At 40.8% G+C, this 25850-nt stretch overlaps 1 protein-coding gene across 1 annotated transcript in view; it reads right to left on the bottom strand.

The window, feature by feature from the left end:
* Window positions 1–20691: 20691 nt before the first annotated feature.
* Egfr (epidermal growth factor receptor) overlaps window positions 20692–25850 on the bottom strand; it is a 161705-nt gene continuing 156546 nt past the window's right edge. The window contains exons 24-28 of the mRNA NM_207655.2: window positions 25625–25722; window positions 24700–24867; window positions 24344–24391; window positions 23703–23805; window positions 20692–23105 (exon numbers count right to left, since the gene is read on the bottom strand). Of these exons, the coding sequence (NP_997538.1) occupies window positions 22744–23105; window positions 23703–23805; window positions 24344–24391; window positions 24700–24867; window positions 25625–25722 (779 nt within the window). The 3' untranslated portion in view covers window positions 20692–22743. The remainder of the gene's footprint in view (window positions 23106–23702; window positions 23806–24343; window positions 24392–24699; window positions 24868–25624; window positions 25723–25850) is intronic.

The raw sequence follows: 25850 nt of genomic DNA, 5'->3' as shown, positions 1-25850 counted from the left end.
TTCATGTTATGTATATGAGTACATTGTTGCTGTTTTCAGACACACCAGAAAAGGAAATCAGATCCCATTACTGATGGTTGTGAGCCACCATGTGGTTGTTAGGAATTGAACTCAGGACCTTTGGTATTAAGAGACATTATATATGTGTTACAGTGCTTATAAAAATCTAGAAGAGGGGGAATAATAGGAGTCATTTCAATGTGAAGGGATCACGGTGTGAGAGAGTGGGGAACTCCTGGTATAGGCTGCTCAACTGAGACCTGCAGTAGAACTTCTCTTGGAAAGAGTTTTCAGTGATGTGTTGTTGGTTGTTGATTCTTTCAACTTACAGAAGCTCTTCTCTATGGCCATTGACAGTATAATTCCATAATGGTAGTGCTATGGGTGCCATTTCATCCTGTATCTAAGAGGAGGGTTTGGCTGCTAAATGAAATAGGAGCCAAACATCAGGACCACACCAAAGTTTGGTTCCCTTGGCCATTACTGAACACTCATGATGTGCTGATTACCATTCTAGGCACCAGAAATACAGTGACTAATGTGGTATAGTCCTTGATTCGAAGGAGACCTTCAGTATAGGAAAAACACATATAATGAAAATTTCAATAATAATGAACACATGGGAATAAAAGTATAGTTATGAAAGCTTTGAAAGAGCCAACATTCATTACACCCAATCAGACAGAAAATGTCTTCAAACTAAGAGGAATGCAGGACACTTACTACCGTTGTCCCAGTGAAATCTCTAGGGTCTAACACAATTCCAGACCCCTAGCAGATCCTCAGTAATATTTGTTGAGAGAAATAATACTGGACTGACTGAGTAAAAGCTTTCCAGTAACAAGATATGAGCACATAGTTTTAACCTGGCTGACACTCCAAGGGAATGTTTCAGAAAATGAAAAACAAAGAATTATCATTTGTGGGTGGGTGCAAAAACATAACAACCCACCCACTGAACAACCTCCCTGAAGGCCTATGTTTTAGGCTTTTTTATTAGGTTCTTTTACCCACCACCCATCTACACTTCAAGCCTTTCTGACCACTGAACACTAGATCAGTGAGATAGAATGATAGAGGGGAAAGGGGGCATAGACTTCTTCCTGATGATTAGGGGCATTAAACTCCTAGGAGCAAATCCAATGTTCATCATCAGGATAGTTCCAACCAGCAATCCAGCAAACTGGCAATCCAGCAATAGCAAAAGCAGCAAACAATAGCAGAAACAAGCAGCAGCAACAGCAGGAACTACTACCAGCAGCAGCAACATAGCAGTGACCTGGAGCAGTGGAGGCAGTAGCTGCCCCATGTCCTCTCAGGGCTCATCAAAGAAATCAAGGTGGACCAATGTAAGAATGTCGTTCATTGTCTGTTGGATTATATGTACACACCACACGACACAACTGAGTCTCCAATGAAACCAGAAATTCTACTTCACACCTATCTAGATTGCTTAGTGATCTTTGCTATCGTTTCCCAGATGCTATGCAGTTTCTCACCAAATCTACTTTCTAGTTCTGTAGATGAACTCCTTCAGCTGGGCACAGATTCAGTTCCTGGTTTCCAGTCACCCATCCTTGGATTAAACTCTGTTCTTTGCCCCTGCCAGCTCTACAGGATATTGCTCTCTACAGAGGAGAGAATGCACTTAAAGTAGAATGTTGACATTCCTGGTATCCCTACAGCCAAGAAGAAATTCTATGCTATATTTGGATGCCATTTAAATTATATAGTAATACACACTTTAAAAAGTCCTTTATTTTTTCCTGATTTCATGCACATAAAATGAAAAATGCCTGTCTAAATAGACTTAATATTTGTGTTATTCCAAATACATGTGTTGAAGTCCTAGTATCCCAATGTAATGGTAAGTGAGAATCAAATGTTTGTGAAGTAGCTGAGGTCATGATAGTGGCACCTCAGTGCTGGTACCAATTCGGACATAGGATTTCCACTGCTGTGAAGAAACACCATGACCAAGGCAACTCTTAAAGAAAAAACATTTAGTTAGGGTTCGGTTACTGTTTTAGAGTTTTAGACCATTATCATCATAGTGGTAAACACGGCAACATACAGGCAGACTTAGTGCTGGATGAACAAAGAGTTCTACATCTTGATCCAAAGGCAATCAGTGAGACAAAGTGTCACACTGGCCAGACTTGAGCATTTATTTGAGACCTCAAAGCCCTGTCCCCACAATGACATACTTCCTCTAATAAGGCCATACTTCCTCCAATAAGGCCACAGCGAATAGTGCCACTTCCCATATTCAAACCACTAGAAACCCTCAGGATTCGATTAGTGTGTTTGTACCAAGAGAAAACAGAGAACATTTGTGCTGTTTCTTTTTCCTAAGTCTGCACACACAAAAGGTCCTGCAAACAGGAAGAGAATGTTCACCACTCAGTGGACCAGACACCAACTTGATTTAGGACATTTGTCACGAGCACTATGAGAGTGTATCTGCTGTGAGGAGTATGTAGTTACTAAGGAAGTCAGGGCTCACTACTACATTATCACTTGTAAGAATTGTAAGGCATTCTATGTCTACCTGTTCTATTTTTGTTCATCTCAAGAACTTGGACATTATGCTCACTACCTTCCTGGTTCCTTCAGATGGAATTATTTTCCAGTGATAGTTTAGTCCTAAAGACAATGTTCTTAGGACTCTATTCTGAGGAGAGAGATCAGAACAGAAAATTAAACAAGAAATTATTGCATGTATAGTTGTGACAAGTGAAGGGGAAAGGGTATTTAAGTGACTTATATTTCATGCTATTCCATTACATTTTAAAAAAATAGCACATATTACAAAAAATCAACCAATTACAAGTATAAAATAAAGAGTAAAGTCCCATCTTGCTACTTTATTATAGTATTTTCACTCTTCTTACTAGAGTTCTCAGCTATTAATGATTGACATTATTTGTTTTGGATGTCTCCAGATTGTGTGTGCATGCACAGAGATAGGTAAATTTACATACTGTCGGGGATAAGCATTGTACAATGTTAAAAATTGGAAGATAAGCCACAGTGGTTTCTTTTTTTTTTTTTCTTTTTTTTTTTAAGTGTAAGGTCTTTAGATTAACTTATCAAACAAAGAGTAGGGAAGAAAATTCAGATTAATAGCTCAGCTGAAAGCTTTCTCCCCTGTAGCCTGACAACCTGCCAAATAAACAAACAAAAAAACCAAACAAACACCAGCACTGTCAAGGGAAGTATGTATCCTCAGTCATTAGACCTGCAGGACCAAAATAAGTTATCATAGAATGTACTTCTCCGGGTCCAGGGAGCCACCAAGAAAGGACTCACACTTATCAGGACAGCTCTCCTTTACTCTTCTTGCACACAGCACCACCTGAAAACTGTTAGAGTCAGAGGAATCTGAGGAGTTTACCTTTCAACTACAATAATAAATGTGACCACGTCTGAGTTCTACATAAATACTCCAAATATGTCAACTGAGAGGTATACATGATAACAATGTAGATCAAATAAAGATGTAATACCAACTGTATAACATCCAAAGTAGTAGTAACATAATGAATATATATATATATATATATATATATATATATATATATATATCACCAAAATAACTACAACATCCAAGATAACATATCTCTTCCTAAAATTGCAAATCCAACAGTAATAGCATAGTGAGAATGAGTGAGGAGAAATCTCAGAGAAATCAAAAGAAATGAAAGAAGTATATTTAAATAAACTAAAGAATGCCCATGCTCATCAAGGAAATCCAAACAGATAGAAGCTGCTGATCAATAACACAAACAACAGAATGAAATATGTAAAGTGGTGCAATATATGAAAGAATTCAGCAAAGAGACATAAATGTTTAATGTAAACCAATCTAAAATTTGAAAACTAAAAATCATAGTGAGTCAAGTAAACAAGTGCCACACCCACTCCAGTGAAGTCTGCGTGGGAAGCCCAAAAGCTTGGACGCAGTTCTGAGGCAAAAAGTTTCACGGAAACTTAGTCTCTTGGAGCCTTGGCATCCCATAGCACAAATGCTCCAAATTTGTCCCTGCAATAGTGTGGAGGGTCTTACATTTTTTCTTGCAGTATTTTACTGGATAGGAGCTAGAAATCTCAGGGCAAGCTTAGCAAAGTAAGTTTAGAATTCTTATTATAGTTATACATGGCAGATGGCATTCCTTAATAGAAGAAAGTCCCCCACAAAATCACTTAGATAAAAGCCAAATTACTCCCCTATACAGGAATTTACAGTGGTTTAAGAAGAAAATTGGGTTGTGGTCTAAGGAGGAACTAGAGTATTGTATTGTTCATGTAAGGGTTAGTAGAACAGAACTTCTCTGGTGCACTTTTTCTCTAGGCTCAGAGGAATAACATAATTAGGTATTTACTAATGGACCCCTGCTTGTGGGCCAAACAATAGACTAAAATTGCACCTGGGTGTATTAGCCCTTTCACCTGGCTCCTGTGAATAGCTAACTTTGAATAGGGCTGATCTTATCTCAGTTGTAAGCACTGACTGGTTCCAGTTAGTCTTTATGTATGCATTTCTCTGTTTTGTGTCATTATGCATAAGATAACTTCAATGTACCTTGGCTGATGTGTCACCTAGCTTCCTTGTTTTCCTTCTGTAATATAAGTCTGATGCTCACTTTGAAAGATTACATTCAGATACAGCACTCTCTCTGTGTCAACGTCTTTTTGTCCCACCAACTCCTTGTCCATCTGAGAACTGGAACCCTAAATTTTCCTGCAGGTTGAGGGACCAACTGAGTCCAGTCCATGGCAAACAAGTTCTATGAAAAGTCTCATCGATAGAGGGACTCAAGAAGAAGACAACTTATCTCAAAATGAAGAGAGCATAGAGGATATATAATAAGTAAGCAAGAACAATGATAAAATAGTAGGAAGACACCCGTGGTAATTTCAAGATATAAGCAACACTCTGAGAAAGCAAATCTATGGATAATAGAAGAAGGAGAAGAATTGAGTTCTTAAGGCACAGAAAACATTTTTCAAACAATTATTGGACAAAAAGAAATGTCAATTTGATATATGAGGCATTCAAGACAATCAAGAGATAAGACCATAACTATCAAGACGCTGCACCATGTTATATTCAAGGCAGTGAATAAGCAGGGCATATAAATTATAATACAAGGAGAAAGAAAGAAATATCAATCCACATGCAAAGGCAGGCCCATCAAAATAACAGTAAATTATTCAACTGAAGATTTAAAAGCCAGGAGAGCAGGACAGACATATTTCAGGTTTTAAAAGTTAACAACTGCCAAGTCAGACTACTATACCCAACAAAACTACCTGTCATAGTTGAAGGGAAAATAAATATTTTCCATGATAAGCTGAAGTGAAAAAAATTTATGACCACTAAACCAGCTCTGTAGCTAATACTTGAAGGAATCTTCCTTGCTGAAGAGAAAAATAAAAACATTAATGAGGCCACATGAAACAATAAACCATTCTAGAGTCACATGTAAACAAAAAGAAACAGAAAACACCCAAGTACTACAAAATCAACATGACGGCAGGAATCAATATATGCCTTTTGATGATAACTGAGTATTAATGAATCAACTGTAGTGAAAGATACAGGGTAGTATACTGGATAAGAGAGCAACAACTATCTCTTGCCTCCAAGAAATGGATCTCACCATAAAAGATAGATACTATCAGTGTGAAAGGATGGAAAATATATTTTAAGGAATAAATGTAGGGGAGTATTCAGCTAGCAGCCTTCAGATGAAGATGGAGAACTCTCAGTTCCTCCTGTACCATGTCTGCCTGGATGCTGCCATGCTACTATATTGATGATACTGGACTGTACTTCTGAACCTGACTCTATTATTGCTTCTGGCTTCCATCTGTACCACGGAGCTAACCTAGTGCCACAGCTCTCCATACCCAAATCCCTCCCAGAGAGAGCTGGTCTCCCAGGAGTGCTGACACACCTAAGATACAGGCTCACAGACTCATAGGAGGGACAAGCTCTAGTCAGAGACAGCAAGACCAGCAAATACCAGAGATAACCAGTTCTCTCACCACAGCAAGCCCTGGATACCACAACACACTGGAAAAGCAAGAATCGAATATAAATTTACATCTCATGATGATGGTAGAGGGACATAAATAACTCCTTTAAAGAAATACAGGAGAACACAGGTAAACAGGTAGAAACCCTTAAAGAGGAAACACATAAATCCCTTAAAGAAATACAGGAAAACACAACCAAACAAGTGTAGGAATTGAACAAAACAACCCAGGACCTAAAAATGAAAATAGAAACAATAAAGAAATCACAAAGAGAGACAATCCTGGAGATAGAAACCCTAGAAAAGAGATCAAGAGTCATAGATGCAAGCATCACCAACACAAGAGATAGAAGATAGAATAGATAGAATCTCAGGTACAGAAGATATCTTAGAAAACATTGACACAACAGTGAAAGAAAATGCAAAATGCTCCTAACCGAAAACATCCAGGAAACATAAGGATGACCAAACATAAGGATAATAGGTACGGAAGAGAGTGAAGATTCCCAACTTAAAGGGCACCTCACATAATAATAGTGGGAGACTTCAACACCCCACTCTCATCAATGGACAGATCATGGAAACAGAAACTAAACAGAGACACAGTGAAACTAGCAGAAGTTATGAAACAAATGGATTTAACAGATATCTATAGAACACTTCATCCTAAAACAAAAGAATATACCTTGTGTTTCAGTCCTTAGAAGGGAGAACAAAATACTCACAGGAGGTAGAGGGTAGAAGGGAGAAAGGAGGTGGGGAAGGGGTAGGATCAGGTGTGGAAGGAGATGGGAAGCAGAGGGTCAGGAATATGAACAAAGGTGTGTAGCAATGGGAGACAGGGAAGTGGGGCTAGCCACCAGAAAGTCCCAGATGCCAGGAAAGCAAAGGCTCCCAAGACATTTGCTGAACTATCCAACAAAGGGGAGGGAGAATCTGTAGAGACCATATTCAGAGATTAGGAAAGGCTTCTGATTGGGGGATGGGATCACCCACTCACCTCCAAATTTTTAACCCAGAATTGCTCCTGTCTAAAGGAAATACAAGGGAAGGTCATCCAGAGACTGCCCCACCTAGGGATCCATCTCATATACAGACATCAAACCCAGACATTATTGCTGATGCCAAGAAGTACTTGTTGACAGGAGCCTGATAATAGCTCTCACCTGAGAGGCTCTGCCAGAACCTGACAAATACAGAGGCAAATGCTCACAGCCAACCATTAGACTGAACACAGGGACCCCAATGAAAGAGTTAGGGCAAGGACTGAAGCTTTTGAAGGGGTTTGCAACCCCATAGGAAGAACAACAATATCAACCAACCAGACTCCCCAGAGCTCTCAGGGACTAAACCACCAACCAAAGGGTACACATGGAGGGACCCATGGCTCCAGCTGCATATGTAGCAGAGTATGGCCTTATCTGGCATCAGTGGGAGGTGAGGCCCTTGGTTCTGTGAAGCCTTGATGTCTCAGTATAGGGAAATGCCAAGGTGTTGAGGTAGGAGTGGGTGGGTGGGGGAGGGAGCACCCTCATAGAAGCAGGGATGGGGGAGATGGGATAGGGGGTTTCTGGAAGGGAAATTGGGAAGGTGGATAACATTTGAAATGTAAATAAATAAAATATACTATAAGAAAAAAGTAAGAAAAAATATAGAATGAATGTAGAAAGCAAGCAGGTATTACTATCCTAATATCTGACAAAATAGACTTCACACCAAAATTAGAGATAGAGATAAAAATGATCCAATCATAGGGGAACAATCTATGAGAAGGACACCATTCTAAATGCATATGTTCTGAACAGGTGCATCCAATTTTATGCTTTCAAAAGCCATAAATTAACTCCAACAACACAACCTAGATGTCTCTTTCAACTGAAGAATGGATAAAGAAGGTGTGATGCATCTACACAATAGAGAACTACTCAGTTGTTAGAAACAGAAACATCAAGAATTTTGCAGGCAAATGTATGGAACTTGAGAATATAATCCTGAGTGAGGTAATCCAGAGCTAGAAAGATAAGTATGGTATGTACTCATAAGAAATTAGCCATAAAGTGCAGGCTATCCATGCTCTTACAGACTCAAATAAGTGTCATGTTAAGAAGGTCATAAGGGAGGATGCATGGATCTCTCTCAAGAGGGAAAACTAAATAGATATCGGAGGTAGAACTGGGTAGGAGAAGGGGTAATGAGGGAAATGGGGGAAGTGATCAGGTGTGGTCAGAGGGAGGACAGGAGAGTGCTGGGATTGAGAATGGAAATTGGCAGGGGGACAATCTCTGGTGACTAGCTGGAGGCCTTTGACTAGGGAGGATATGGGGAAACTATTCGGGTGACCCTAGCTGAGATTCCTACCAGAGGGGGATATAGAGACCAAAGTGGACACCTCCTGTAGCCAGCAGGACTTTCAGAGGTGGGAGGGAGAGATTAATCCACCCACAAAACCTTCAACCCCAAATTTGTTTTGCCTACAAGATGTGCAAAGATAAAGATGGAGCAGAGATGGAAGGAACAGCCAACCAATGACTGTTCTAACTTGAGACCCATTCCATGTGAGAGAGCCAACCCAACACTATTAATACTACTCTGCTATGCTTGCAGACAGGAACATAGCATAACTCTTCCCTGATAGGCTTCATTTAGCAGTGGATAGAGGCGGATGCAGAGACCTGTAGGCTTAGATTTTTAAAAACCTACTTTTAATAAGGGTTCTCAAATGCTTTGACCCTGTTTCTAGCCAACTGTCCAAAAGTAGGGGAGAAAAGATGGGAAATAGGACAATGGGATGTGGACCTCTTTAGCAGTAGTTCCTTGGGGGCGATTTCAGTCTCCATTTTTCAGGATATGAGCAGTCCAGTTTAGTAGTTTTAGGATAGCAAACATGAATCAGCAGTGGTGGCACAATCCAGCCAAACTCCCCAGGCCCCTGCCAAGTCAGCACAAGTCAGCAGGAGCTACCAGGACCCCTAGGACACCAGGAGAAGTTATTGGTGGGAAATCTCTCAACAAAGCCAAGATTAGCTAAGACAAAGATGGGAGACCAATGAAGCATTGCAAAGCTAGCTAGCTATGCAAGTGATCTTGCCTTAGCAAAACACCATGTGACATGGCCTCACTATGTGAGTTTGTGTCACTTGACATATCCAGAAACTTCCACTTCAGAGTCTCACAGCCAAACATTAGACAGAGCTCCAGGAGTGTTTTGGATGAGTGAGGGATAGAATTCTTGAGCCAGAGGGGTCAAGGACACCCTTAGAGTCAAATAACTGAGACAATGGGAGCTCACAGAGCTTGGGCCATCATCCGGGGGGCATGCAGGAGCTGGACCTAGACCTTCTATACACTGTGGCCATTGAGCAGCCTGGTCTTTATTTGGGTTCTCTATCAGGTGGAGTTGGGGCTGTCTTGGTTGCTGTTCCCTGCCATTGGATCCCCTTGTCCCTACCTGGACTGCCTGGTTGGGCCTCACTGGGAAATGTTGTACCTAGTCCTGCTGAGACTAGATGTTCCAGCGTGGGGTGGTGCCCAAGGGGGCTCACCTGCAGAGAAGGGGAGTGGGCAGTGTCTGAAGAGATTTATTTGTAAAGGTAGGACTAGGAAGACAGTAGGGAGGGAGTGTAAAGGGAGTAGGGATTGGAATGTAAAGAGAATAAAATAAATTATAAAAGAAAAAAGAAAACTCCAATGTAGTAGTAATGGAAAATTTCAACATTCCACTCATGAACTGGCAGGTCTTTTTCCCAACAAAATAAAAAAAATGAAAAGGGAAATACACAAACTGAATGACATAATTGATCATTTGGATTTAATGGAAATCTACATGGTATAATTGACCAAATTCACATTCTTCTCAGCAGCCCATGAACTTTTCTTCAAAATGTGTGACCAAAGGGGTTTTGCTTTGGGGTGGCATTTTGATTGCAAGTGAGGTCCAATCTTACACGCGTTCACGACCGGCCAGGAAGAACGCAACAAACCAGAATCTTTTGCGGCAAAGCTTTATTGCTTACATCATTAGGAGCAAGAGTGCAAGAGCTCTATTGCTTACATCTTTAGGAGCCAGAGCGCAAGAGCGCAAGAGAGCAAGAGCAAAAGCAAGAGAGAGAATGGTGAAACCCCGTCCCTTTTAAGGAGAATCATCCTCTGCCTAGGATGTGTCACTCCCTGATTGGCTGCAGCCCATCGGCCGAGTTGTCGTCACGGGGAAGGCAGAGCACATGGGGTGGAGAACTACCCTTGGCACATGCGCAGATTATTTGTTTACCACTTAGAACACAGGATGTCAGCGCCATCTTGCAACGGTGAATGTGAGGGCGGCTCCCCACAGTCCAACATATTATAAGCATATTTTCTATTAATTATCCCTTAATACACTGAAAGTTTTATTGGGGGTTTAAACTTTTATTATGGATTCATTGAAATTCTTCACATTCTACATATTATTTGTTCATATGTCAAAGTTTTTGTTCCCAGACAAATTTAAACTTTCCACTGTGCTTAGTTATTTGTTTTTAAGAAACTAAAAAGTTAGAGTGGCAAGTTAGTAATCTATTTCTGTATGATTTTGGAGTTTATTATCAGCCATTTAGGGCAAACTTTTATCCTAAGATTAAACACAAAATCATGAACGTGCTATATAATATTTCGTTTTGATTTTTGATTATCAGACCATCAAGAATTTGTTTTTTTAATAACCTGTGAAATAGGTTTCTAAATGTGTAGAAAATTTCTCTAAAGCTATTTTTAGAAATCTCTTATTCCTCTAATATCTGGAAATATCAATTTTTATTTTATGCTACATTTCCATTTATATGTGTCAATTTCCTAAATTGTAGTTTTCTATTCACTATTTTTCAGAATACATTTGCATTATATAACTTGAATTATTATATGCGTGGTGTATTTTTATAACACTGCTATTCCTACTCAATTGTTTCCCAAATATTTTTGCCTATTTTGATACATTTTCTGTTTTTGATTCCAAGTTCTAAATCTCATGCTTCCCAAAATAACCATTGAAATTTCCCTTTGAATAGCATTGCATTCATGTAATATTTAAGGATAATTGGCATCTTTATAATATTCTTTCACTTACAAATGCAATATATTCTTTAAAGTTTCTTTTATGCTTGATCAAATTTTGTAGCTTTTATGTTTTAGTCTTGAAGTTTATCCATGCATTTAAAATTTTCTATTTTATTTTATGTGTATGAATGCTTTGCCTTCATGTATGTGTGTACCATATACGTGTCTGTTGCACCAGAAACCAGAAGATGACATTGCATCCATTAAAACTGAGGCTACAGGTAAACTGCATTGAATTTGAAGTCAAACTCAGGTCCTCTGGAAAAGCAAAAAGTGCTCATAACCAACGAGCTATCTCTCCAGCCTCTGCATGTTCATGTTAATTCCTACCAAAACTCTCATTTAGTTATTTCGTTTTTAGAAGATTTATTTTTCTGTATGTATAGGAATAACTATTTACAATGCTGTAAGGCATTTTATTCATTTAAGAAGATGTCAGTGCTGAGTTATCCTTTAGGCTCCATGCCCTTTCTAACACTGGTAGTTGGCTAGGTTTACAGTACCAGCCATGAAGTGCCTTGTAGTGGGTTGGGCTGATGCTACTTGTATTCTAATGCAAAATATTGGCTCTCAAGATCTGTTTGCCTGTGATGAGCGGATCCTCATATACACCAAATGGTGCTATGTAACCCTTGCTCCCAATTCAATTGGTCAATAAAAGGGAAGAGTCTGCTCTTGGGCAGTAGAGGGAGAAAGGTGGGGCTTAAAGATTGAGTGAGGGTTTATTGGTCGAGCAAAAGAAGAAGAAAGGACACAGGAGATGGAGGAGTTCTCATGAGAGGAGATGAACCATAGCACATGGCCAGGAAAAGCAGCAAGTAACAAGGGACATTATAGTTGGGAAATAAGTTAGAATAGCTCAAAACTTGCCAAAGGTAGGGCTTACACCTTGTAAATAAAATAGCTAGATTATGTGTCTTTTTTATAGGCTAGATAGAATGATTAATTTTATTTACATTGCTTCCTATTGAGTGGGCCTTAAATCTGATCAGATAGCTGTTGGTCTTTCTAAAAATATTTTTTAAAATGTCACTATTGTACCACTCTGGATGGCTTACTATACTCATCCTTGTTGTGGCTTGCAGGTGGGACAATTGGGTAGAACTATTAATCACTCTTCTCTCTTGACTGCTCACCTAGCACATGCAGATATTACAAAAGCTAGTCCTCAGGGAGAAGAAGGCTTCCAGGTCAATTCTAGCTCAGTTCTTCCAAGTCTAGTGACTGACGTGGGTGGCATCTTTAGTAATAGGGTCTTACTGGCAAGTTCTGGAAGGCAATAAAGGTTCACCCCTTATCAAAGAAACTTCTTTCAGCAGCTCACGAGGATTATTACAAGAGACGATTGGTCAAAATGCAGAGAAATTAACCATGGTGTTCCCAACTCCAATCGATACATTTAGAACACACTTCTTACACTGAAGGCTCAGAGAACAGTCAGGTTGAAAAGGTTGCAAGAGCCAGAGGACCAGTATACCCTTTTGAGGCAGTGTCTTCTAGACTTGATAGGGAAGTGGCACCTGTAAAATCTCAATGATAATGTTGCTCAAAGACCAGGATGTGTTTTTAAAAAAATGTGTGTTAAAGACTTAGTGCCTAGGATGGTGTGATTGGAGGTAGGGCTCAGTGGGTTGGGGTGTGTCCTTTTAGGGCATTGTGCTCCCTTGCTCTTACTCCTTTCTCTTATCCCACTCTCTTTTCATCTCTTTCCTTTCCTTCTCTCCCCCCTCTCTTTTCTTTCTCCCTCTCCACTTTCTCTTTCCTTACAGGCTAGGTGGTGAGTGCATTAGCTCAGCCCTACAGCTCTAACATGATGCTCTGCCTCACCACAGGCCCACAGCAACCAGACCAGTTTTTCATTGTCCAAAATGCTTAAAACCACAAGCCAAGATAGAACTTTGTTTCGTCAAGTAATTTACCTTGGGTAATTTTTATTTTTAAAAAGTAGTGACAGAAAGCTAAGCTACTTGTTTCTAGAACACTGAATAGCTGAACAGTTTCAAGTGGTACAAATAGTGATGATGGATCCTGCCTGGTTCCTACTCAAAGTGTCAGGGGTTTTTTGGTAGACATAGTTATCTACTTAACAATGTTGTTATCCATTCATAAGTCATTAAGTGTGATTGCATTTTATCTAATGCTTCAGGAGCACCTGCCAGTACTTTCGTTATCATGTCTCCTGTAAATAAGCAAAATGTCTGTGTGAGCAACCCTAAGTTTCTGGAATCAATGATTCAGTTTTCTGTATCTCATTGAGAAATACCCTCGAATGAATCTTTTTGTTGGTTTGTTCATTCCTTACCTCCTTTCCTTCCTCCTTTTGTAGTAATCTGTTTGTAGATTGAATTGGGAAGACTCTTCTCATCTTTTTCTATTTTCCAAAACACTTCAATAATACTATTTGAAGCTTTGCCAGGTCATTCAAAAGTCATCTGTAAGGCTTAGTAGCCAAGTACACATTCTATGCAAATATAAGGACCCGAGTTCAAATCCCTAATGTGTAAATGGCCAGATATGGCTACATGCTTGTTACTTCAGTGGTGTGGAAGGATGGAGACAAAAGGATTGATTGCTGTGTCTTGTTGGTTGCTATATGGATGAAGTTTCAGTGAGATACCCTTTCTCAAGGAAATAAAGCAGAAAGTAATAGAGCAAGAGGACCACATCCTCTGGCTTCTGCGCTCACATGTGTATAACACACACACACACACACACACACACACACACACACACACACACACACGTACAGTTTTGCATCTAGTAGATATTTCCAGTTCTGGGCCTTCACCTTTTCAACTTCTTCATTTTATTGATGTGTACGAAAACACCTCCTGCTTTCACAAATCCCCACACTTTGTGATCGACTACTACAGCTTGTCTTGGGCTTCTCACTTATGTTTGTGCATATGGGGAGAGTTCAGCTGAATGAGAGCATAACAGCATAGAGATGCAGAGAGGCAAACAGATGCAGAGAATTCTGGGAAAATGGAAAGGTTTAAGGCAGCAATCTCCATCAAGATAAAAGCATCAGATAAGAAGCAGCCTCATATAGTCTTGGAGAAGCAAAAGGGTGGGTGTTCCTTCCTCAGTAAACACTTTCTCTTAGAGAATTATTGCCCTGTTGCTTCAGGAAAGAGGTTGTGCATGTAGAATACTAAATGGGCCATTTGCTCTGGAGAGATTGTACTCAGTGATCAGTCAGCTTGGGCTGGGCCACCTTCAGTTCCAAGCACTGGCAACAATTTTGTCCTCAATAAGGGTTTTCCCATTCATAAACTCTTCCCATCTTTCTCTAGGAATGGGAAGCTGGAATAAAGAGCTTACCACTTGGCACCTGCTCTTACTATATGGGTCATGATTGGTTTCTGGGACCTGGAGATACTTATTAAATCATACATGGTAGAGATCTCTAGACTCAGAGTACAATCTCAGTTGAACCATAGTTGAAAGATGAGAGATGGCACTGCAGGCTCTGTTTTGACTCTGGATGTTAATATTCATGTTGTGTTATGGGGCTGAAGCTAGGAATGCCTCTTGTTTGGCATTAGCAGGGGAGACTTCCAGAGTTGGAACCACAGTAATGTTTCTAGTTCCTCTTGGACATAGCACCTAAGCTACATAGCTAGTGACCAGACACAGAGTTAGGAACACAAGGCAGAAGCTGTATCAGACGCTTAGGGCTTGGCCCCACTATCTACGGAAGGTTTGTGTCTCCAGGAGCTTTTAGAGTCATTGGCAGTCAACAGAAGGATGGAAGGTCCCCAAAGTCACATAATTACAATTAACAAATGGGTAACCACAAGGTCCTATCACATTGTTTCCATTAGGAGAGTGGTGGAAAGGACACATGGATTTTCACTGCTTCTCCCTCCAAGTTCTCCAGTGTTCTTTTTCCAAGGGACAGAAAGACCCTAGTGGATGGAGGGAAACTGAAGATACAGTGAAGCACAGATGGTGGGGAGCATGAGTAAGCAAAGCATGTAGGGTAAGCTGTTCCTCTCTCCTAGACTTCATTAATAGGGAATCGTTTCTCTCAAAGACTGAGTTAAAGTAAGAGATTATTCTCCCAAAGGCAAACTCTCTTTAGGCTGAAATGCTCTCTCCTTCAGCTAGAATACAGGCATCAGAGATCATAATGCCAGAGGTCTGACCAAAGGTTAAGGCTGTCCATTTGAGACTGTGAGCCATGACTTTCGCTTAATGGGCAGAGAAATCCAGGGCCCCAGAACATTCCTACCTTTACACAGTTTGCTGTAAGTTGCTCTTCTCTGCAGAGGAACTAAACTCCTTAATTGGAGGTTTAGATTCTTGGTGAAATGTGCTCTGGAGCCTTCCAGATCTTTCTTTCCCAAGGGCCCACATGCAGAGGATGGGGATACAGCCAAACAGTGGGTGGAAGGTCAGGGAGCAGGGAGAGTGGTAAACTCCCACATTAGATTCTAGGCCCAGAGATAGAGCTGAGATGCTCCCCATGTGCTTATTGTACATGAACCTAGCCGTCTGGGAGTCCTCCTTCTACATGGACTAAGCCCACACTCGTGACTGATGGTATTCAGAATGAAAAACACAGAGATAAAACTGCATCTTCTCTGGAAATGATTCAGAGGCAGCAGTGTAAGCTCTTTTGGGCTGCTGGAGCAGGCAGAGCCCAGCTTCCTGTGCTCCGTCCTCCCATGTAAAAGAAAGAAGGTAGGGCATTGTGTGGGAGCAGCTGGTGGAGGGAAAGTTGTGGAATGAAGGGTTTGACTTATTCTCTGGAGTCAGAACCTACTGTAGAGTCACGAACTTAAAGCCCCATAGACCACTCGTTGGGCCAGGGGCACTGACTACAGATATTGATCTCAACCTCCCCATCAAACTGATGACTTAGCCTCCCCTTCATACCCTATACAGGCCAGGCAGGATGACCTAGATCCCCAGTGCTGCTCAGCCCCTGTGTCTGGGTTGCTGGAAGTTGTTCTTTCCTACCATGCAAATTGCTTCACTAGATGGATGCTTTGCCAGGTTGGTTTTTGTTTTTGTTTTTGTTTTTGTTTTGGGTGTTTTGTTTGTTTGTTTTGCTATCTCTACCAATTTGTCAAGCATATGAAAGTCTTGTAAAGATCATATTGTATCTGAAGAATCTAAACAGAATCTAGGAAGTGGAATCCAGTAAGTGTCTGAACTGGTTTGTAGGTTTTTTTCTGCAGAGTAAGATATTCAGCTACTACGATAAGGGTAGATGTGATGGAGAGGCCACACGTGTGGGGACAGGAAGCATATGGGGCTTTCCTGTGCTTTCTTTTCTATTTTGCTACGATTCCAAATCTTCTCTGAAAATAAGGTTTATTAATTTTTTAAAAATGTTTTCAGTTGGGGTGGGGAATACAGCTCATTGGTCCACACAGCACCACAAAATCAGCAAGTTAAGTCAAAATAAATTTGAAAACAAGAAAAAGTCAAGAAAGTATCTATAGTCAGATATGAATAATAACAGAAAGCACACTGCACTGTTAACAAAGAATGCAAAAATCATTAAGTTCTTAGGAGTAGCAAGCAAGGAAGAACATAATCCAATTTTTAATACTTAATGTACAATCAACATGTTCTTATCAACAGTATGTAAGAGAGATCTTGCTTTGCATTTGTACAAATATTGCTTTCATAACTGCATGACTTTACAAAGTTAAAATGTACCATATAAGAAGCTGTAAAGCTATTGCATGAGTGAAACTAACACAAGATTACTGCTGTCTGTGGTTAGTCATGTCATCACATCTAGAAACAGTCATTATATCCTGGGGTGTCATCATTTCGATGCCTTCGTATTATACAGTAACAACACTTTGTATCCAAATCAAGAGAGTACAGCATTGGCATTATATTTTCCAAATAAAAAGTTCATGTAAGATGCATAAACTCAAATCTTTTCCTATATTTTTCTGCTGCTGTGAGGTAATGACAACAATTTTGCTGGTAATTCAGGTAAGACAGGAAGATCACTATGCGTATGGAAAACTCTGGATTACTGCTTCAGTGTTTTATCTCAGTATAGTGTGTAGTGTGTGTGTGTGTGAGAGAGAGTCTGTGTACCTGGGTGTGCAGGTGCAGGTATGAGTGCATGTGTGCGTGTATGTATGCAAGTGTGTGCATGCATGAGCCTGTGTACCTGTGTGTGCAGGTGGAGGTATGTGTGCATATGTGTGTGTATGTGTGTGTTTTTCTTAATGCAAGGTTCCTCTTCTTGGAGTTTTATTCTTACAAAACCCACATAAGTATTTAGCAATCTGTCTGCTGCAGTCAAAATAATAGGTCGAGGTTTTCCTTCTGGGAGTCGGAGGTTCATGGGTTGGCACAGGTTGGTGGATTGCCAGTGAAGTTGGATGTGTAAGCAGCAAAAAAACGTTTACTTTCCTGCCACTCATTCTTTTTTTTATTAGATATTTTCTTTATATACATTTCAAATTTCAAATGCTATCCTGAAAGTTCCCTATATTCTCCCCCCGCCCTGCTCCCCTACCCACCCACTCCCGCTTCTTGGCCCTGGCATTCCCTGGCCATCACTGGGAAGAGAGGCCCCCGCCACTCATTCTTAATAGAGCTTGCTTAGGTAATACAAAACTGATGATGGGGATGTCTGTGTTCACTTTTCTAGCTTCTCAACCACGGGCTAGACCCTTTAAATGCCCAGGTAGCTGCCATGGAAACCTGACAACCCCACTCCCCAGAACGATTCTGACAAGCAGGCTTAGGGTTCTCTAGGCCCAGATGCCATCTACATCTACAGAGTCACCTATGAGTCTAGGGCTAATCCCTGAGTTTGTATTTTTTTAATCCTAAACAGGGTTTAAAAATCATGTATGATTCTATCCATGAGAAGGAACTCAGGACTTGGTGAGCAAGGGGAAGGGGAGGGATAGGGAGTTTCTGAAGGGAAACCAGGAAAGGGGACAACATTTGAAATGTAAATTGAGTAAATAGCTAATAAAAAAAGTAAAAATTCACAAATTTTACCCCATGGTAACTCATATTTGATTGTTTCTTGTGTATGGCTGTATTTCAAGAGTTGTGAAACCAACCTAGGTGATTTTATGGTGCACGTATGACTGAAGAAGGCTCCTCTAGAGTGACCATGTTTGCATGCGGTAGGTTTCAGGAATATATTAAGTAACCCAAACAAACATAAATATTATTGTAACTTTCCAGACATTTCTAGGACACACTAGTAAGAGAACGACCGACATTGTAACTATAAAAAGAAAACAATTGATGTTACTATTGTATTAGCATATGTAAACCAAAGTGTTGTGTCATTGAACCGCATTCATTTACAAGGTCAGACTGCAGATAATCAGAGAATGACACTCATTTAAATTCCTCTAGTAGTTATGCACAGGCAGCATTCTGTAAGCTGACATTGCCCCAGAGTCCACAGCTTCTTCTCAGAACAGTACTAAGCTCATATGCCTTTCATCTTTTCTGTCTGTAACGGTCTAGCTTAGCTCTGTAATAATGCTAGACATTCACCTAAGAGAAAAGAGACTTTTCCTCGCACCTCAGTTGAACCATTTTTCAGCGAAGATCTCAATTTCAAATTTTCATTCTATTGCAGTTTTTACAAAGCAGTTTTCTTTAGAAAAACAAAAAACTAAAAAACAAAAACAAAAAAATACCGAGTTTCCTAAAAAAATATACTTTACAAAGTTCAGTACTACATGAAGAGGACAATATACTAAAGACAAGTACAAAAATACATTTACATTTACAAACTCTGTCTACATGTGGCTTTAACAGTACCAAGATTTTTGTCTCTGGAATGATAGGTGTGGCTGGGAAAAAGAGTGCGGGATTTCTGCTCAGTTATGGTTTTACAGCCCCCAAGCAAGGAAATGTAAACAGATCGTTATGTTTTAATACAAGCACAAGCTTATCAAAAGAAAGTAGAGATTAAGCAAAAGTTTAACATCTGCTGCGTCTTAAGTGGGAACAGCTCATTCAGTGTGGGGAGGTGGGAAGTGGTGGGTTTTTATGGCTTGTTTCTTAGATAACACACAGTGTCTGAGGACTTTAGCAAGATGTCCCCGGCCCAGATTTAGATATTTACCATTTTCAGGATAAAGGTTTTATTGAGAAAAAAAAAAAAAGGAAGATTTTGGAAAGGCTACACTTGTGGACAACTCATAGGAGTAGTGGTGACTGCAAATTATGCTTTCTGTGAGTCAGGTAGTCTGTCCCTAAGCAGGGGTTTTATTCTACTCCAGCTGTGCACAGAGTCGAGTAGCAGGCCTGTTTCCTGGATGATGGTGATGCAGATGAGGACTAGAATCAAGGTTGGGGTGCCCCTCTGGGATCCTGACTGCTTGAGACTGAAGGGGCTGCGGAGGCCTTTCTAAGCGATCCAGGTACTTTTCATTGGCAGTGAGGGTACATGATTTTCACGTACCAGCTTTGTCTTATACAAGTGCAACCAAAGGACCAATAAGAACAAACCACAGATGGGCAGCCACTAGTGAGTGCCAACAGTCCCCTTATCAAGCCTTTTACAGTGGCTCTCAAATAAACTTTGATGTTTATTGTAGTATCCTGGAGGTACTCTGAAAAGTTCATGGGCTTAAGAATAATCAGGTTGAAACTGTACTGGCTGGATATGTCTCATGGTAGCCCAGCCCAAAGCCCAGTGCTTCAGTGCTTATGTAGTCAAAGTCCTTTTATGTCTACAGTTTGGGGATGGGGTGGGATGCTAAATCAAAAAAAAAAAAAAAGTGTCCAACAAATGCCTACATTGTGTTATCATTAGCTGGAATAAAATTTTGTGCTTTGCCAAGGTTTTTATCTATAAAGCCCATGGCAGCAGGGACTGGCAGCAAATTTAGCATTTAAGAGATTATTATTATTTTTCAACATGAGCTAAAAAAGTAATTTTATAGGGTATAATGATAGGAGCTCTTTGTAGATCATATATATATATATATATATATATATATATATATATATATATATATATATATATATGTATGTATATGTAATGTTTGTGCCCAGTAAACGTTAGCTCCATATATTTTCCCATGAATTGCCCAAGAGCCAGGGTGGGGTCAAGACATAGAAAAAGTTTATCTAAGATTGGGCTGAAAGGCAGTTAGTAGAAAGATGCCCAGGAGGTATATGAGACTGGTTAACTATGGAAGAGTTAAGCTGAGCTAAGACTGCCAGAGATGTAATGGAATGCTGGTCCCAGCATGGTGCCTCCCCTCTCTGTACCCTTCCTTTACCCCCAGTGGCTGCTAAGGTACCTTTGAAACACAAATCAGATATTTATATTACAATTCCTAACAGTAGGAAAATTACAACTATAAAATATCAACAAAATAATTTGGTGGTTGGGGGCCACCACAACATGGGGAACTGAATCAGGAACTGCATTAGGAAGGTTGGGAACTACTGCAAAAGGGTATGCTTTGCAGCACTCACAGCCCCGCGGCTCCCTGCAAAGACACAGTGAGGACACACTGGCAAATACAATCTTAACCCTGACAACAACTCAACTTTATGCTGAGTACTTAAATAAGAAGAAAAGCAAGTCTGAACAGTTTTTTTGCTACTTTATTTTGTTATAAGAAAGTATTTCAAAGTACAAAAATACTAGGGTTTCATTGCTACAGTTAGAGTGGCTTGCAACGGTTCTCTCTCACGGATTACCGCTCCTGATAGGTACCTGACAGGCTCATTCTATATCCCAATTTTGAGCAAAACCCTGTCTATATGTCTCCTCTGTGTTCTCTGTGATCAACATGGCACTTCCTGGTGATGACATGGAATTTTGAGCTCTATAAATGCTGCTTAATATTCTCACTCCTTAATTTCATGGATGACATCTATTTTCAGAGATGAGAGTCAGGGATGGATAACGGTTAGGAAACCAGAGGATGCTGCAAGCCTCATTCTCAGGCCTGAGGGAGCAGCCAGTATGTGAGGATGATTGAGTTGGACTTGCCCCTGACTTACCAGTAAAGCCCTCAGCTCACTACTCTCTTGATTAAAGCCTTGAAGGCAGTGGCTCTCAACCTGCGGGTTGCGACCTCTGTCAGATAGCCTGCATATCAGATAGCATATCAGATATTTACATTGTGGTCTGTAAGAGTAGCAAATTTACAGTTATGAAGTAGCAACAAAAATAATTTTATGGTTGGGGGTCACCACAACATGGCAAACTGTATTAAAGGGTCACAGCATTAGGAAGATCGAAGACCTGGTGCTGTAAGGAAACACACTTTCCATTTCCCTGGTATTTATGACTGCTAGATCTCACAAGGTAGTGGACAATCTTGTTTCCTTTGTGAACTTTCTAGATATCTCCAACAGATTGCCCAGTCCTGCTCTGTGCTCTGGTGCCTGGCTGATGTCTTGTCTGGCACTCATTGTTTTGTCTTATGGGTAGTGTTTATGAGTTCACGTCTATCCATCACTTGGTAAATCGGAAAGGATGGATCCCGAGATCATTGTGATAGTGTTTATCAAAAATGGCTCTTAACTGATGTTTGGCTGCAGTTTACCAGGAAGAAAAACATATCTAATAAACACTTTTAAAATTAAAAAAAAAAGTTATCCTCCATGTGTGGTTTACACTAGATTTAGGGTATAGAGGAGTGAAGGCAAAGTGGATTTGAAGAGTAGTTCACTTTCGTAGTCTCATATACACACCTCAGCAGACACAATGCTGAGACTAAAATTTTGGGTTAAATTCCTCTATGGATTTTTGCATGGTTACTCCTTCTTAGTTAAAGGCTTTTGGTCACAATACTGATGGTTTGAATGGGTTCGAATGTGGAATCATGGTTGTTCTTTGATAATACTTAATACTGGGTTTTTTGTTTGTTTGTTTACTTCATGAAATGAAGACAGGAACACATATTTACAACTCAAAACAATGAAACAGAAAACATAGAAGGAAGTCTAATAGAAAACACTGGTAAACTAGCGCGTGTTAGGTGCCAGGGACATATTTATATAAAAAGTACGTCTGAGGGAAAATTCTACCCCGTCATTCCTCTTCTCCCAGCCCCAGTAAGTAACAAAGTGGCTTATCCTATTGTATCTGCCATGGTTTAATGCTGTACAAGTGTGGCCTGCTCAGGGCATCCATGGACTTCTTATACATTTAGTTGTCTTGCCACGGAAGTGTCTTGATGCAGAGCTGGTGGAACCAACTGTCTGGTCAGTTGGCTCCAGGCAACTCTGTGTACCAGACTACAAGAGTGCATCAATCAAATCAATAAAGACAAGAATCCCAAAGTTCCCTAAATATAAGCTCCATATGTCTGTTTTTTTCCCATATGTACCTCACCATGAGGCAAACTTCTGTTCCAATGGACAATGTTCTCGATGGATACCTTTTTTGTGGAATCTTCACAGTTCGAAGATCAATTGATGTACCTTCAACTTCCCAAAGTGCATCAGGAGAGAGGCCCACTTCTTGGCTCAGTGACAAAGCCCATCAGAGTTATGCTTTAAAGCCAGTCTGAGTGACATTTGACACAGCGTGGGCATGGCTACCAGAAGTGGAGGTGCTGCCATAGTTGGTCCTGGGATTCTAGAAAGTCCAGACATTTTATAGCTGGTATGATGCCCCTTCTTGTCATGCTCCAATAAACTCACTGCTTGGAGGTGCCACCCGTAGGTACTCTGCATTTTCAGCTGTGGGGCCCTTAAATATGCCATTTGGCTTGGTTTCCTTGGGGAAGAAGTCCTGCTGGTAGTCAGGGTTGTCTAGGCTCATTTGGTGACTGCCTTTCTGGATCCAGAGTGCAGGGCTGTTAAACCCACTACTGAGACAGGTAGGCTGGGCAGTGTTGAGATACTCAGGGTTGCCCACTGCATTGCTGTGGGGATTTTGATAATGCAGGTCTCTTCCAGGAGCTGGATGCAGGGGCTGATTGTGATAGACAGGGTTCTGCACAGAGCCTGCTGGCCTCTTGGGAACAGATTGGTTTACATATTCTGAAATGAAGAAGAATGCACATGTGAATTAGTAAAGCTTCATCCCAAGATCCTGATGCAGAATTCCGTGGCTCACTGCAAGCCCTGCAAGTGTCCTCAGCAAGACAACCGATATCCAAGAGCAAGGAAGTTCTGGGAACACCATGGAGACTACCAAGTAACCTATGATACTTTCTATACTTCTCAAAGCAATGGGCATAAGCGATTTTTGCAAGTTTAAAGGATGATGTGGTGTGTGTGTGTGTAAGAGAGGAGACACATGTATCCATCTTTTATCTGCAGATACACACACACACACATACACGCGCATGCACGCACTATACATACATACATGGCCACTTTCACCACTTGCTTTCAAGCCAACAAATCTGCAGAAAACCCAACTGTAACATGTATTTGCCACAGGCCTCATAGCATGATACGCTCTCTCTGTTTTGCCTTTTTATTCCTTTCATCGTGTCTATAAATTTGTCACAGTCTCCACCTCTGCATGGGGTGTGCCTCATTCAGGCACACTGGATGTCACAATTGACTTGTGCCTGAGAAAATGGCAGTAGACACCAAGGCTGGTGACTGCTTTCTGAGCAAGCTACTCACCAGGTACAGGGAGGAATGCGTCATCTATGTTGTCCTCTGTTACAGCACCTGTGGGGTCGGAGCTGTACCGCTGCAAGAAGGCGTCTTCTTTGACACGGCAGCTCTGTGGGTGGGAGAGGCAAGTTTACTCCAGTGGGGAATACTCAGCCTTTGCTCACAATCTGTGTTCCATCGTAAGGCAGTCACATTGCTACATGTGGTTAATGAACACTTGAAATGTGTGAGGAATTGAATTTTATATTTTATTTCATGTTAGTTAAGATTGAATTAGTGATGGAGTGGCTCCTGACAGCACAATGCAGGCAGAGCCTGAGGCACTGTACTTCATCGTGGTCAGTGTGACATGTAAGGATAGTGCCAACACTGTGGTTCCCCCACAGATCCTGCTAGTATGTCTGGTGGAGACCTAAACATCTGCATTTCTAACACTTCCAGGTGGTGCTGAAGCTGTCTGACCATGAACCACACTTTGAGAGGTCCTATGACAAGTGACCACTAATTGTTGGCCTTCTGATTCCAGTCAAAGAAGCCTTGGTATGGAAAAGAATGTACAGGAGGGAAAGCCAGTGCGATGTGGGCTAAGTTGGGCACTTTCCCTGCGCAGCTTATTTGATTCTGGTTTATACCATGTCCATACATACCCCATTTCTATTAATGCAAGCCACAGTGGAATTGTTGCTAGTTGCACTCTGGAAAAAAAAGAAAGCAATGTTGGTCATGTACACTGGCACTTTCTCATCCATTTCTGTTGAATGCAGGAGGTAGGTCTCATAGAGTAAAAATATTTTAAGGCGTTTAATGTGTCGAATGCTTTCTTGGAGAGAAGAATTTTTGTCTTAAATTACTGCTTTAGAAAAACATAGGCAATTAAATAACTAAAATCCTTAACTGTTGATTATGATTCCAGGTTCTATTTGGTTAGAATTTATCCCTCTTTTTCTAATTAAAATATGGAAAATGGAAAGTAAATCAATTTAAATCAAGAGGGGGGGCATACCAGAGAACTCAAGAGGGGAGTCCTCGACGTGGACGGGCTGTTGAAGAAGCCTTGCTGTGGGATAAGATACTCATCAGCATCAACTACATCCTCCATGTCCTCTTCATCCATCAGGGCTCGGTAAAAGTTGGAGTCTGTAGGGCTTGGCAAATGCATTCTTTCATCCCCCTGGTGCAGAGATTTTGATACTATTAGAAAGGGCAACGAAGCTTGCTCTGCTTCCTGGCTATAGGAAGCAATAGGTGCCTATGGGTTTGCCAGTTTAGTTATAATATAACCCCTATGGTAGCTCTCATATATATGTCCCTTTTCCATCTCAGTGTGTGGATACTTTGGAATGTAATAAAACACAGAAGTCTCCTGAGTCTGACAGCCTCCATATGAAAAATAGTTTAAGAGAGAGGAGAAAAGAAAGCCGTGGGAACATTTAACCCCCACTACACAATGCTATGCCACTGCATAATGACTTTTCATACATCATTTTACTGAAGCTTTAAATTCACAAAGACAAATTATCTTGATTTTTGTTCTTCCAGAATTAGAACTAAGCCGATTGGTTGTACAAAGTGGCACAGGTGTGAAAAGGGAGTCAGGGAAGGAAGCCATGTAGGTTGACAGTGAAGTCTTGCTCCTCTGTTTAGCAAAGACATGGCTCAAATCAGCCAAAATATGAGGTGATACTCGCAAAAGAGGAACAGATTGGGTCCAGGTTGGACTGCTCAAATGCAATGATGATTTGGAGTTGGGTGAGAGTCACCACTTATCCCCATGTAGTTCAGTCATTGTATCATAATGGAAGAGGCTCCAATGCACAAAAGGATTTATTATCAAGAACATGCTTCACAGACTGTGTTGGCTCAGCACAGTGGCATCTGGACCTATTGGAGAGATTTTGACCATGTAAGAACAAACTTTGGCCTGATACCTGGATAACAAGGTAGCGCTGTGGGTCTCGGGCCATTTTGGAGAATTCAAGAATCAACTCTCGGAACTTTGGGCGGCTATCAGCATCTATCATCCAGCCTGAGAAAGGAAGGAAGCCAAAGCAAAGCAATTAGAACCCTGGAAGAAATGACAAGGAGGGCATTGCTTTAAGTGATGCTGTGATCTTGCTAGGCAAATGGATAATGAAGGCACATAATCTTTGGGAG

The sequence above is a fragment of the Mus musculus genome, chromosome 11, assembly GCF_000001635.26.
Source record: "Mus musculus strain C57BL/6J chromosome 11, GRCm38.p6 C57BL/6J".
NCBI classification, from domain to species: Eukaryota; Metazoa; Chordata; class Mammalia; order Rodentia; family Muridae; genus Mus; species Mus musculus.
This window is presented reverse-complemented; position numbering and strand designations above follow the sequence as displayed.